The 15,283-nt window shown below is 37.9% G+C and overlaps 1 protein-coding gene across 1 annotated transcript in view; it reads right to left on the reverse strand.

Moving 5' to 3' along the window:
• The window catches only part of LOC128986046 (B-cell lymphoma/leukemia 11A-like), a 72,557-nt gene that overhangs the window by 17,635 nt on the left and 39,639 nt on the right, over positions 1–15,283 (reverse strand). Inside the window, exon 2 of the mRNA XM_054406139.1 lies at positions 5,676–6,074. Coding sequence (XP_054262114.1) covers positions 5,676–6,074 — 399 coding nt within the window. The remainder of the gene's footprint in view (positions 1–5,675; positions 6,075–15,283) is intronic.

Below are 15,283 nucleotides of genomic sequence, written 5' to 3' on the forward strand. Positions count from 1 at the left end.
TTGGTTGTAAACACAATTCGTTATTCTGTGACATTTCTAAAGCACAAAATTAAACGAACTGCCAAACTCGTCGAAAGCGAAATCCGAAACGCAATGAGATAAATCCGAAAATGAAGTGTGAGAAAACAAAACAATTTCGAGAACTATGTCAATATCGAAAACGATAAATCTCCCTTCGGATTGTTTACCAGATTAGATTTACGTGATCGAAAGAGCCACTAAGAAATTTAATATTTTGTTTTCGCGGTAATTTGCCGCGATAAATAAAAGTTTGAGCGCCGCCGGTGCTTTTGGCGCGAGAGGGACGAGTGTTAATATTGTGAATGAAGGGGTGCGGGGAACTGTCACGGCTTCTTGTTTCTTTCTTATTTGGAATCGCATTTCAGTGTCGGGAGATGATTGAAAATTGTACAAGACAGAATGTTATGCAATCTCGACACTCGGGATATTAGGTGTCACAGTTAGAAATCGGCTAGGCGATTGGAAAGATCGCTGCGATTTGTGTATTTTGGAACATAACGTTGATTTGTTTACTCGCTGAAGAAACGTGTTGAGGAAACAAAGACATATGGATACATTTCAGAGAAAAATGTATGAATTTCAGAAGTAGGGTGCATTGTCGTGGAAGGTTAATGGGTTTTTCAATTTCAAACTATGGCAACACAAGATATGTTTTCTTCAATCATTCATGTCACAAAAATATAACCAAACACGTAATGTAAAATTGGAAAAATACGCTAAAACTTTGAGTAGATGATTAAAATAAGTATTCATGCATTGCTTGAATTTCTGTGTTTCTCAATTAACAATGAACAATGCATTAAATACGTTTATCTTGCCTAGACTTCTAACAGAAAGTCATTCAAATACAAACTTCACAACCGTTCAATCTTTATGTGCGATGTACCCACTGCACAAATGTTTCATTTCACAACTACCTCATCAACAACAATTAACACATATTTAAAACTCCTGAACCAATTCCAAACTTGAATTTTTTTCAAAACTACTGAAAACCCCAATTCAAACGATCAGTAAAATTTTAAATCGCCAACAATCTGGTCCTCTCAAAAACGGCAGCGCAACTGGTCAACAATTACGATCGATTGACCGTTGCTCTCTGCTAATCATCCCTTATTACAGCAAGGGTTGTACAATAGATGCGAGGGTGTTCGCGAGGTCACCGGGGCTGATTTGCATCGCCCACCCCTTTGTAGCCTGGACAGCTGCGTTGGGCAATAGGGTGACAACTGTCCAGGTCATCCCGTCGTCCCTAGGGATCACATCCTGAGGGAACAAAGGGTTGTATCATGTGAGAAACCGATACTCGTAATGTTAAAAGTTCGAATGTGAGAATAGGCTAAAATGGTAAGGACAATGAGTATTGGCCAGAATTGTACAGTTGTGTGATTTCTCCATCGGATCGCAGGTCTAGAGGGACATCATAAAGGGTTGTATCATGTGAAACCGATATTCGTAATGTAAAGTTAAAAGTTTTGTGAAATATTGTATAGGAGTGAAAAAGTAGTAAAAATGGTGTTGGCTTTTGGGACGTTAGTTGGACAATCGTGTGATTCTTGATCGGGTGTATCTACTGAAGTACCTTATAAGGGGTTGTATAATTTGCGACACCGATATTTGTAGTACGTTAAAGGTTCGTATGTGAAGAATACCCTATGTATGTTAATGTATAGTAATGTGATTGTAAAAGTGTCGAATGTTACACAGAGGTTGCGGTTTTGGATTTGGACGTGACTTTAAAATGTTTTAGAAGTTCAAGATGTTATCATGCAACGGTTTTGATAGTCAATTACACTTCCTGATAAGAGTGTTTTCGTTACTTGGTAAATTGCTTTAAGATTGTAGTTCAGAGTCAACCTATATAATGAATTAAAAAATAGGCCTACTATAAATGTTGAATAACAGAACACTGCAACACAGCAAAAGTCAAACTTCCCATTGTTGTTAAAGAAAACACAAACATCATCTCAGAGAATCGTGTCAGTAAATGTTTTAGCAAAACAAAGAAGGTATCAAAATCGCTTTTTTGGGAAAGTAGTCTAAACCCATTTAACGTCTGTACATATGACGGGACCATCTCTCTCATGGAATATGACGGGCATGTCTCTCTCATGGTGAAGTCCGAAACGCTAACCCAATTGCATTTTAACGATTTTTATTCGTCGATATTCCAACATAATCCTAATTCCAAACCTAAGAATCTTGACTGCACAACCATGACGAAATCAAGTTTATCCACAAACTAACCATAAAGTCGCTAAATAACCATCACAAACTGTTAACTAACCATAAGATCGTCGATAGGGAAGATCTGAAAGCGATACTGGCGAACGGAAAGTAGCACACACGCGGCGACACCTGTTAACGTCCGTTCCAGGTTTTATGTGTGTTGTCCTGAACTGCAGGATCAGGATCCGTGAGGCGAAGGATCGTAAAAGGACCTCACGAGGTGAGTATATTTTAAAATTCCCGATGACCATTAGCCTCCAAGGACGGTAGGGTGCGAGATTTCGGAATTTGAGGAATGACTGGAAACCCATCGCGTTGCGACGCTGTGAACGTTGCATCGATGAGGTTATATTAGGGTTTCTCTCGAGTCTTAAGTTACTTGCGATTACCTTGTGAAGTTTCTGTATCCTTAAAATATTTATGTACCAATATTTAAAGCCCCCAAAAAGTTTGCAAAAAGATTGCGTGGTTTAGTGTGGGGTAATAAGGTTGTTGTTTTCGTAATGTGTGATGTATATGGGATATTTAGAATTTCTTCTGGACAATTTTGTGAGCAGGTGCTTTGGAGTTTGGATAGTTTTGTCAGCTTACAGAAATTATTCAATTAGTGCTTAAAACCTATGTAAGGTGCAATCAATAGCCCAAATACTTCAACTATACTTAAGGGTTATCACATCCTACATAGTCTTGATCAGCAGAACCGCTGTATAAAATGAGTGAACCTTTAATATCAGTGTAAATAAAACAAGGCTAATGTGTTTATCCTAAATTTTCTGAAAGACTTCTTCATTATAGTATGAAGTTATAACTGACAAAAAGGAACATACAAAAATTCGCGATGTATCGTATCCAAAACAATCATAGGTAATCATTCTTACACAAAACAATCAAATAGTTCAAAATTAGCTTCTGTTAAACTTGCATTTTGTCCACACATTGGTCCCGTGCGCTGAACCATAAAGTAAATAGTGTTTGGTGAAACATCAAAAAACAAGGGGTGAGCCAATACAGAACAAGAATTACCTAAAAAAATAAGCGGGAAACACTGAAATCTATAAATTCAATCTCTTTGATTCTCGAAGCCTGTTACGTTAACCAACTCCCCACATTTCCCACGAACTGCAACATGTTAGAAACATCATCCCACGTAGAGGTGAGCTATCTCGTCCAGAGTGACGTATAGCCCTGGTCACCAGCGGGGGTTGTATATGACGTCACGTGACCTATGCATCAGCTGACGCAGGGCTGAATACAGATCAACCCCCAAACCCCTTCAGCGCCAGCCGCGCATCTGTTATTATTGATAACAGATTGTGAGCTCCGGCTAAGCCGGGACTAATTTGATATCTTACCGGCTTCTTTGACGCGAGGTGGATATTTATTGGGAGTTCCACAGGGTTGTGTGTTCGGAAAAAAATTGTTTTGTTGTTTAGTTAGATCCACGTTATTTGTTATGTTGTTTCTAGTAAGAAACTCAAATTAATGTGTTACAATTGGAGTGTTAAAGGAAATGTTATTTGAAAGACAAAGAAATAAAGCAGTTTTAAAATGAGGGAAGCGTTGATTGATGTATATTGTTGATTGTATAATTTCCAAAATATATAAGAAACGTAGTATGTTTAACGAATGTGGGTAATTTAAAACTTCAAGAAATTCCCATAACTTAGATAACCCTAAAATAAGATTTAAAAAGTGTGTTACAGTAATTACACACATTTTGTGTTATTCTTGTGTGTATTCTTCAATCTGCACTACCTGTTACTACTGAACATTCTAGCTAGACTATTCCAGTTAATTCTGGTTCCGTCGTCATTAGAAATTAACGACAAATCAATTTTATGGTACACAGGTACACAAACTATTAATTTAAATTAACCAATCTCATGTATTTTTTTTAGTTACTCTACATAATCTTCTAAAAATAAAACTTATTAAGCATTCAAAATTCGAATCAATTCAAATTAATCACTATTAACTCTCTCGAACACAAATGCAACCGTACTCGTACCAATCCAGCCTCCGCAATAAAGATATCATCGTGATATTGAGGCTATTAAACAATAATTGGCCACTTACTACTACAGCGTATCTCTAGCGTCTCAGACCAGCTGAGATTCCCACAAAGCCTCCGACAGATGATTAAGCGGCGTTTTGCGCGGGAACCTCGAGATAATTAGGCGGCAAGGTCGCCGGCTGGTCAGATGTCCTTTTAATCGGTTGACCATCGGGCTTTTAAATTCGGAATGTGGAAGACCTTTCGAGAGAAAGCCTCGGGAAATAGCTTCAATTCCGTCGCGACAATTACCGCTCGCAGCAAATGTCGCCGCCATATTGTGCTCAACTGCCAACCTGCCGGGGTAATATGTTTTTTAGTATCTGTGATATTGGCAGCACTGCTATTGCCTGTGGATATTGTCGAATGTATAATATTATCATTGATTATCTATAGTAATTTTTACGTTAGCAGTACACTTATTACTGATTCTTCGTTAATTTACAACAAACTCTAACATGGTTATCAATAATTTTAAATTGCCAAAGTCAAAAATCGCTAAATCTAAAATGAGTTATGCTTAGTCTCCTCGATGAGAGTGAGGGATATGCAAAACACTGAAGTAATCGATTAGAGCCCAAAGGGTCAGTAGGCCCGGACACGCGTCGGGTTTAAAGGACCCTCTGTACTTTTAATTTTATTTATAAAAAGGTGCTCCGCTCTGCTGACCATCCACAATGCTGATACGAGGGTGAGGGAAATCGCCCTAGCCACCTCAGGGTGTCTGGGTGTTTGGGTGAGGGTGTCTACGGAGACCCGGGTGGTTTGGGTGTATCCGTTTCTAGTGTCTTTGGGTGTTTAGGAAAGAGTGTCGTTGGGAATTTACAGTGATTTGGGTATCTCAGTGTCTATAGGTTCTTTGGTTGTCTAGGCAAATCTTTGATTGAGGTTATGGAGGAGTCTGCCTATGAAAGTTCTTGGTGTTGGGGTGTATCTCTTTCTAGGTCCTTTGTGTAATTTGAGATGTAGGTATTTGGTATTTTAAACTATTTTAAACATGGTTTCTTTCACAGAGAGTCCTTAGGTTATTGGTTGATCAAATATTTCCAATAAATAAATTATTAAATTAATTGTTAATTAATTGTTATTAATTAATGTTGTTTAATTAATTAATGTTGTTTAATTAATTAATGTTGTTGTTGTTTAATTAATTGTTATAAATTGTTAAATAAATTATTGGAGAACTCAAAGCTAATTTTAATTTTCCAGTTAACAACTTAGGGGTAGGCTTGTTAGCCTACTTTTAATGTTGGCAGCCCTTTCAGAAGGGGCCTACTGTAAATTTAATTCAAAATTATATATTATCCAACTGCAACACGATATTTCATCAATAAATCCCCAAGGTGACTCCGGTTACCTAAGGGTTGTATACCTGAGTGGGTAGTGTTGGACTCCGCGTCCGCAACCTCAGTCCTCAGTTTCTTGCAGGGACCCCTCGTCCGGGCTGGAGGTGATGTCGAGCTCCTCCTTGATCCGAGGGCTGTCGGGGTCAGGTTTGATGGGGGTGGAGCACCTAGGCTCGTCCTCGGGGCTGTGGTGCCTGGGGACGGTCTTCCGGATGGGAGCGGATATGCTGGGCCTCCTGGAGCCCACGACTCCCAGTCCGTCGTCACTGTCCGCCTCCTCGGCGCCCCCCGGGCTCCGCACACCCGTAGTTCTCCTTGTTGCAGGTCAGCACCTTGTGTTGGATGAACCTGACGATGTCCGAGAGGGCGAAGGACTTCTGGCAGACGCCACAGGTGAGGATGTCCTGATGGCCCCTCCGCCTCCGCTGCAATACAAGAGGTACATTAGAGCATGAAAGAGAGGAAGATGTTGCAGAATTTTATTCAAAAAGCATGTTAAAGAATGTACTATATTAACAATCATGCCAATTGCTCTTTTACGAGATTATCAAACGAAAACAATCATAATGAGTATTAGAAAAAAATTCAGCTGTTCTTAATCATTCGACGTTTATTAAATGGTCCTGGCGTTGGAACCAGATAATATTGGTCAGTAATGTCCCACCCACTCAATATACACACGCAACTTTCTTATATACGTCCATAGTTGTCGGCGCATCTTCATAGTTCAAAATAACTATTGGCCAGTTTACTTAAACCTCCTCCCTTGTGATTAATTTTTTGGTAAAGGTACATATTAAGACACTGTTAACTTTTTTATAGTCAGCGAATGTATTTAGGTATATATTGTGAAACGCTATAGTCCTTTTGAATACAAATCGAATGGATACACATCATTCTTCTGACAGACACCACCTTCAATAACAAACAACCACATCCTCCAAGTAACTAAAAACATGGCTTAAACATGAAATGCCGATCCCACAGAAATAACAGCGAATACATTATACAGCAAATTCAAGGGTAGTTATTGTCCGGGGGCGGAACGGATGGTCAGGGGGGTTAGAGCCACAACAATCGATGAGAGGCCAGCTGTCACACACACCCAGCTGATAACACTGATAACAGCCACAACAGCTGATAGCATTGTCTGTCATCGCCAGCCGAAAATATCTGAAACCCCGTTATCAGTGGTGAAACAATCGCTACAAAGCTCGCTTTGGTAACGACTGGTTTGATATGGGTTCAGCGTTAAAAACGAGGAGTGAGGTTAAACTAGTAATCACTATTTCAAATGTACGTAATAGAGAATAATTTAAGGTCAGGTACAGGTACGATGTTCATATTTAAAAATCTATTCAGTAGACATACAATTAAAGCCTGTGAAAAGGTCTGGCCAAGACAGCAACATTGAAAAAAATTCATACAAAGCAATACTGCAGTTCAGAGTTCAGCTGAGTAAAATATTTAAATTTCATATCGCACTGTTTTGATTGTTTAAGAAATTTTAGTTTTTGTGTGAAAAATTCCGTACAATTGCGTACATTAGTTTACTCTCCCAAAAGGTTTGTACAGTAATACAAATATTATTTGCTTTCTTTTTTAGTGTTGTTGAGTGCATTTTCAGGTGATTCGACCACGCATCAGTTTCTAGAATAAATATATTTTCATACTCTTTGGAATTGTGACACGTTTGTGGTTGGAAAGGGGGTGAAAGTTTGTCTTGTCCGTGGATTGGTCGATGCTGGACATGCGTGCCGTGGCGGGGGAGGGGGAGGGTGGCATTGGTCACTCAAGGGTCAGTTGATGGTCAGAAGCCCCGCCCCCTTTGGCCACCCTAGTGCGTTGGTGGACTTGCTCCACCCCCACTCTCGAGGAGTTTGAGCAATTCTAACAAATAACAAACGTAAAATCTACAAGTAATTTAAACAAACACACAAGTGTAAATGTAGAGGAAATAACAAAACAAAATATTTAATAATAGAAAGAAGACCAAACAACAAACAAACAATAAAAAATCTCGTTGGTAAAAAAATAAAAAATGGTGATAAAGAAAAAGTTCTAAAAACACGTCAATAACACCAATTAACTAAACTTAAAATAAACACAATTGATTAAAAAAACAGCAACACAAATGGTAAACAACAACAATAATATGGTTTGTGATATATTTATCTTGTCAACGTGAGAAATAACAAATAACTATAAATATCAGCAATTGAAACATCATTCAAATTTAGCAGATGAAAATTAAACATGAATAAAATTAACACTTCAGGAAAATCAAGCAAGGTGTCAACGAAAAACATTATTTCTGTACCAGAATTCCTCGAAAAACACCAGAATCCATACATTTAAATGAGATTAACACTTTTGCAATCAATTATGGGGTTGAAAACTTGAAAGCACAAAGAAAAATCTAAAAACACTTCAATGGAATAGTTCACAACAGATAGTTCAATAACAAAAACTGCTGTCCAGAATGTGATAAGGTTTTGGTATGAAAAAAATATTGGCAATTACAAATCAGCTACCACACTTATCTTGAGAAGACAAGAAATAGACAAAGAAGAGAAATCTCAGCGTTTGAGTATGATTGCAATCTGAGACCAATAAACTTGAGAGATGTTATGTTGTAGTGATAGGAGGGGTGGGGGTGATTGGACAGAGGCAAAGGGATGGTCTAGATTCCAACCATTGATAGCCTTGTCTTATTACACGACATACCGAGCTGGGTCCAGTGTAATTAATAGCGTACGTATTGTACCACTATGCACGTTTGTGGGTTGAATGGATTCTTTGGTTTGAGGTGATTTCCTATGTCTGGAATCTACGGTGGCAATAAAGAAACAAAAATGAATAGGCGAATTTATTATGTTGGATTTTTTTGGGTGTTAACAAAATATACCGAAAATAAATACGTATAATTATTAAGGAAAACAGTAGTATATTTTTAGTGGGTCAATAGGGAAGAAGAAAAATATATAGGCAAACCCGTAAACGTTTTAAAAATTGTCTGGGCTTTCCTGTGTTTTTTACGTGGCCAGATTTCATGTAAAATAGTAGAGAGGCAAAACCGTAAACGTTTTAAAAATTGTTTGGGCTTTGCTGTGTTTTTTAAGTGGCAAGATTTACCGTAAAATGCTTGAACGTGAATGAAATGTTTATATCTTAAGTTGGAAAAGACGTGAGTAAGGTTTTCGTTAAAGTTTCGTTACAATTGATCCTGTTAATAACGAACCCTGGATATAGAAGAGTTGTGATATAATATCATCCACCAACTAATTTCTGGATGCTGTGAAAACTGTCAGATCAATCAATATGTTTCGTATTCCACTTTAAAGCCAAGAAACCCCTTTAACTATTTTTTATCGAGGACTAAGATAGAATTGACCACTTTGGATTAGACATTGTTATTGATTTATTCACACACACACTCTGACTAGAAAACCACTTCGATGTGGAATTGGCCGGTTCGGATTAGACGTCGGTTTTCGGTTTTCACTTATTCCGTCCAAAAACAAACAGCCGGCCCCGCCGTCGGGGGCGGTTGAAAATGGGGGCTGGACAATGCCCTATCGCCGTCACCCCTGTTTAAGTATGGTTTTTACCCCTGAAGAGTTGTCACCGAAGTAGGTCTATGTGCCATGTGCCCCTATCCCTCCCCCACTTTTTACACCCCAGAATCAATACCTACCCCATGAGGAAGTGGCATTTACGCTGCCAGACAATGTACTGTTTCTAATTATTTGTACATTAAGTTCCTCTTTTTGTCGAGGTTTTTTTCAACTAGACAATTATCGAGGATTATCTCCAGTGGGGCTGTTTTGGTCGCGACACATGTTTTGATTAGCTCTGAGTGGGCGCATTTGTATGGGGTGGTCTAGATGTTTGGGTTTATTAAAAAACTTTTGAGTTCATACCACAGTCTCATAACAATATCGTCCCATTTGTATTAGTGTAATATTATGATAATTTGCTCTGATATACCTACAAGCTAGATGTATGTATGTAGGGAAATAAGCATGAAGTTGTGTATATATTAATCCTTATTTAGCCCTCCATTAACTTAGCCAATCAAATAGTTAGAAAGGTAAATGACTATATTTGTATCAAGAAACACTGTTTATAAAATTATCTAGTATTATATCAATCAATATTTATTTTTAGAGACACGATGAACATATTTTTGATCAAAACCCTCGATTGTCATACTTCATTTTATACAAACACTAGAAATTTGGTCATTCGAACCGGATTTAAACTTTCTATCCTTAGCCTTAGTATATAATTGGTATTATTATACAACTTAGGTTTTGGATTCGTACAAACCCTTTTGTAATAACTCAACTCTTCCTTTACACAATGGCTCAGTTAATACCAATATAAATCTCAAAATCTTGCTGAAACACATGAAGCATATGGTTCACCAATACATGCATAACATATTTTGTTAACTGCCCAGCCAGACATAGGGGACCGCCCGTAGTTCCGCCGGACGCTGGTGACTCATAGCTCATTTTAAAAAGTGTTTTTTCAAAAGTGTTCTCATTAGAGACGCCGTGGGGGTTGTCATTAGTGCTACCGCCCCAACGGACACTGGCCGCACTTCACACTTTAGCAGCCGTCAATATTTTGGGCGGGGCAGCCAAAATAACAGCTTAAGAAACTTGTCCGATTGTTTTCAAACATTTTGTCCGTATTGTGTGTGCTCAGCCACTAGCTGCGCTTGTCAATCCTTTCTAACATACTGTAGAGTTGTTTTGGGTCGGTGGATTTAAGTTGTTTCGACTATTGCGGACAGTTCTAATCTCAGTTTGACAAAAAATGTTTTTAACGAGAAAAGGTTTAGGACCTGGTATCTGATCCGTATTTAGGCGAGAAAGTTAGTACAAAATTAATAGACAAATCTAGCCAGAGCTAATACAAAAATGAAGAGTATTTCGGCTGAGTTTTGTTAACTTAACTTAGTGTGCTTCAGGTGCCTTTTCACCTAAAGAATACATACAGTATAACAATAGCTATCCCGAACCCTCGGGAAAACGAGTTTTTTCATGAATAATGTTTGCAAGAGCACCTTAAAACCCAGCCTAATACGATTTTTTTTATTTGTAAAACTATCAAAATATTTAACAACAATTTTTTCAACATCAAATGGATTCAAAACGCGAAACGAGAAATTAGGATCAAACTCATTTTACAAACTTGAAATTCCAACTCAGGCACGCCATTTCATTTTATTTAGTGAAATGAGTAATTTGCCAAGTGTCTCGACATGAATGTCCAGAACCGCTTCAATTACTGTGACTCTTATTCAAATTCACGTCGCGGTTCTACTAATGAACGGACCAGACGGACTGAGTTTATTCGAGGTAAACGCGGCGGAATCTGTTTAACTTTGGTCAACCTTTCTAGATTACTGTTTTAATTGAACTTTCAAATATGGGATAGAATATTTGGGTTGTGTTTATGAAATGCGGTCTACATAAAATATTATACACAACAAAATTTAAGTCACTACATAATGAATCACAACTCATCAAAGTTGTCTGAATGTGAAACCATTTTTTGTACATTTGAAAAAAGTTAAGATATAAAAATATTTAAATATTTTATAGGGATGGGTAGTGTTTTTAATTTAGTTCAGTTACACCAGCATACCCCGTACATTCTCGGAATCCAACTGACACTCTAATCAAAAACAATTATTTTTAATTGTCACGAAAGCAAGCCTACAGTGACTGGAGATTTGTAATTTTGTTCTGTTGGCAACACTACAACCATACCCACTATGAACCAATCTACTACCCGGCCTTTCAAATTGTATGATTGCAATACACCTCCCGCTGCCTACCTCTCCACTACTATACGGTATCACGTGGCGATAACACTGAACCATCCAACTACCGACCTATATCAATACTGCCCGATTTTCCAAACGTTTTACAATCCGCGCCCCACAGAGTCAACACTGAATTTCAAGGCGATAACACTGAACCGTCCAACTACCGACCTATATCAATACTGCCCGATTTTCCAAACGTTTTGCAACCCGCTCCCCGGAGAGTCTCGCCGGGATAATGGTGATGCTAATGCGAGGTGGAGCCAACCCGTAGGTGTCATTGTGCCCAGGAATGCGGTCACCTGCCTCACCCCGACATGACCGGACATCGTCATCTTTCATGCAAATCGCTCCTTAATTACCTGCGGGAAACTCGACTCGAATGAAGATGGAGACGGTATTGTCGGTAATGGTCGGGTGATTGTCTCGTGCTCGCGCGTGTGTGTGTGTTGTAGGTGTGCGCGCGTGTGGAGGTGTGCCAAAGTACGAGCTCGTGACGACGCTGGCACACATTGGATCGATCCGTGTTGGTTTGTTGGTTCAGTGGGCACGATATGTTGACGGTTCTGCGGGCTGTAAAGGATTTGAATTTTACTGTTGAGAAAGGTGTTGAAATAGCCTACGTTTCTGGTGTTGTAATAATAGGTCTGAGTAAAAATATTCGCAAGACTTTTTTGACATATGAGTTTTAGTAAGAAATTTTTCAAAAACATGTTTGGAAACAAGGTTAGCCATCAAATTAATGTCCCCTTTTCACCAACTGCAGTTTGAATGGCATCCTGTATATTAAAAGTAGCATCTTACCCATGTTCAAATTAAAATAATAACCCACCAATTACTTTAACTGTTATTTTATTCTCTTACTCTGAAAATACAATAAAATTCTAAAGTAATATACCGTTGTAAACCAAATTCTAACTTGAATATAGCTTTACCAACCTGACAAAAATAGTTCCCAAAAATCAAAATGTATTAGATATGAAATCCATTTTTTGTGTGCAAAATCCATAAATTCCAGCTATGCATATTTATTTCACCCCTTCCCACTTGGGCGCTCAACTCCTTTTCCGCAAGTAATCAAATAAATCTACGGAAACGTTTCCAAAATCAAGAGAATATTCCGAGGCGTGACATCTATAAATACGGGGGCAACTACCCATGGCTGACAAAGTTAAGGAAGGAGCATTGTCCAGGGGTGGCTGTCCGGGGAGGAAGTGTGGGGGGAGGGGGAGGGACAGGAAACGGGAAATTACCACCACCCGCGGCCGCGAGCATCAATCAAAAATATTGAATACGGAATCGGCGCCACACCCGGACCACTGGCCGATGTTTTGTGTGGCTTTTGACACCTTGAGTCCTCCGTCTGTATTGATTTGAACCCTCAACTTTCTATGGAAGAGTTTGGTCAACTAAAATTTAAAATTTTATAATTATACAAAATATTTGTATTACGTTTACTTAACAGGTGACAAGTATGTTTTCATGGTTATTTGGTTAAAAAATCACAGTCAACTGGCTTGACGACCAAGAAAATTTTCACACTAAAAGCCCATCTCCCAATTTCAATTTTATCCAAATTTATTTTATCCAAGAACTAAAACTTTTAAGCTTTTGCAGTTGTAATAATTGTTTCAAGTAAAGAAAACATAAGTTAATATAATTTTGTTCCACCCTGTTCCTTAATTTTTATTTTTCTGTGTATACGGTTTACGCGGTCATTAAATTATAAGTGGCAAACAAAATATTTTGTACGAAAACATTCATGTATTCAGTAATTATATAAATTTAGTGGTAAATATTAAATATTTTCTTGGTTAAACAACACAAATACATCAATTGTAACGTAATGTTTCATAACTTAACTAAGACATCCTTTAAGCTCATCAATTTTCCACTTAAACGCGCTGCAAATCGGACGCAAAGCAATTACAACCCCTAAATCCAGTCCACCATTACACCAGTTACATCTGAGCACAACCCACTTTGACCCTTAATTAGGTGACCAGTTAATTTGGCTCCGACAGAGTTTCGTGGGGAGGAGGCAGGGATCCAAATTGGTCATATATCTGTCTGTATAGCGATCACGGGCCAAAATAAGGCAATTGGTAGACAATAAAAGGAATCGATGCGGTTCTATCTATTTCCGCAACTTTCTCTCCCCACTGCAAACTTGGACTCATGAATAAATCAAAATACTTTGCCGCATTCCATCTGGCCCGCCAAGCACTGTTTTTATACCCTCTAATAATTGAAATGGTTGTTTTCCTAACAATTGTTGTGCAATTTTCACAGATTTTTCCGTATATCTTTTGAGTGAAAGGTAAGTTTTTTGGAAAGGGTTCTTACCAATGAACATGTAAGTTTTGACAGTTTATTATAAATATTCTAAAACTTCAGAATATATTTTTGTTGTCATACTTTAAAATATACTAAAAATTGCAAAAAAAAATGCATATTAAAATTGCAAATTTAGAGAGGTAACAAAATCATTTTACCACATTATTTTACCATCACGGCTCACATTTTGCACTTTAACACACGATGCTGTAACCTGGTAAACACATTGTTAAGTGTTTATTTCTAATTTCCTCACAAGATGTTTGAACGACGGTTTTATTACAGATGAAAACAAGCATCATCCTCAGTTAATCGTTTGGTTTTAATCCCCCAAGAAATGCCACTCTTACTTACTTATCGAGTAACGTTAATTTATTGTCATTAGAGAAAAAAAAATGAGAGGTCGTGAAAATACATTAGATCTGTGTATCATAACACATTTTTATTTGGTTGAAAGGAATTTGCTGACACCCTAAAATGGTAAATGACGAGCAAACTCTATGATGAAAATACTTAAATCATTTGTACAATATTTTTAAACACAGATACGACAATTTAAACTAATTAAAATCTCGTGTACGATATTTCCAAAGACCTATACGACAATTTACTAAAGCAACACACCAATACGACAATTTATCGAAGGTTATAAGCATCTATAAGACAATTTAAACTAATTTTAGTCGCACATACGATGTTCTGCAATCACCTATACGACAATTTACAAAAACCACAAGTACCAATACGACAACATACCAGAAATTGTAAGCACTTATACGACAATTTACAAAAACAACAAGCACATATACGACAATATGACAGAAGTTATAAGCACCTATACGACAATTACAAAAACAACAAGTACCTATATACGACAATATGCCAGAAATTATAAGCACCTATACGACAATTTAACTAAAACAACCCACTGATACGATAATGTATGACAAATTACAAACAGCTATACGGCAATTTCTCCGCTTTACCGGGTACAGAACGCGTTGTCAGCCCTGATGACGGTCGGTGCAAGACGCCGACACTTGTACTAATGCGCCTTTTTACACCGCGCCTTATTAGCGCCCATTACACCCGTATCTGTGCGTTTGACACGGTCATCACATTAAAGTCTGTACACCTAGGCGCATTGAACGCGGGCTTAGACTAACGGAGTGACGATTTGCATTCTTGTTGGGGAAATCGTCAATGTTTGTAAATATTGTGGGAAAATGAGTTTTGTTTTTTATTTTACACAAAAAATCAATTATCAATTATTTAAGATGGGGACGCCACTATGTGCGTATTTTAACCCAAATATGAGTGAAGGATTAGTGTTAAATGAGTGGCGCGATCTTGTAGTCTTGTTAGTGACTAAGGCCGACATATTCCTTAGACACAGCTGTTAATTAATAGCACATACAGCTAATGGCAACTAAGGGACCTGTTTATAGTGGATTC

The sequence above is a fragment of the Macrosteles quadrilineatus genome, unplaced genomic scaffold (genome assembly GCF_028750875.1).
Source record: "Macrosteles quadrilineatus isolate MER2022 unplaced genomic scaffold, UCM_ALF_1.0 Scaffold_2__2_contigs__length_208266976, whole genome shotgun sequence".
Classification (NCBI taxonomy): Eukaryota; Metazoa; Arthropoda; class Insecta; order Hemiptera; family Cicadellidae; genus Macrosteles; species Macrosteles quadrilineatus.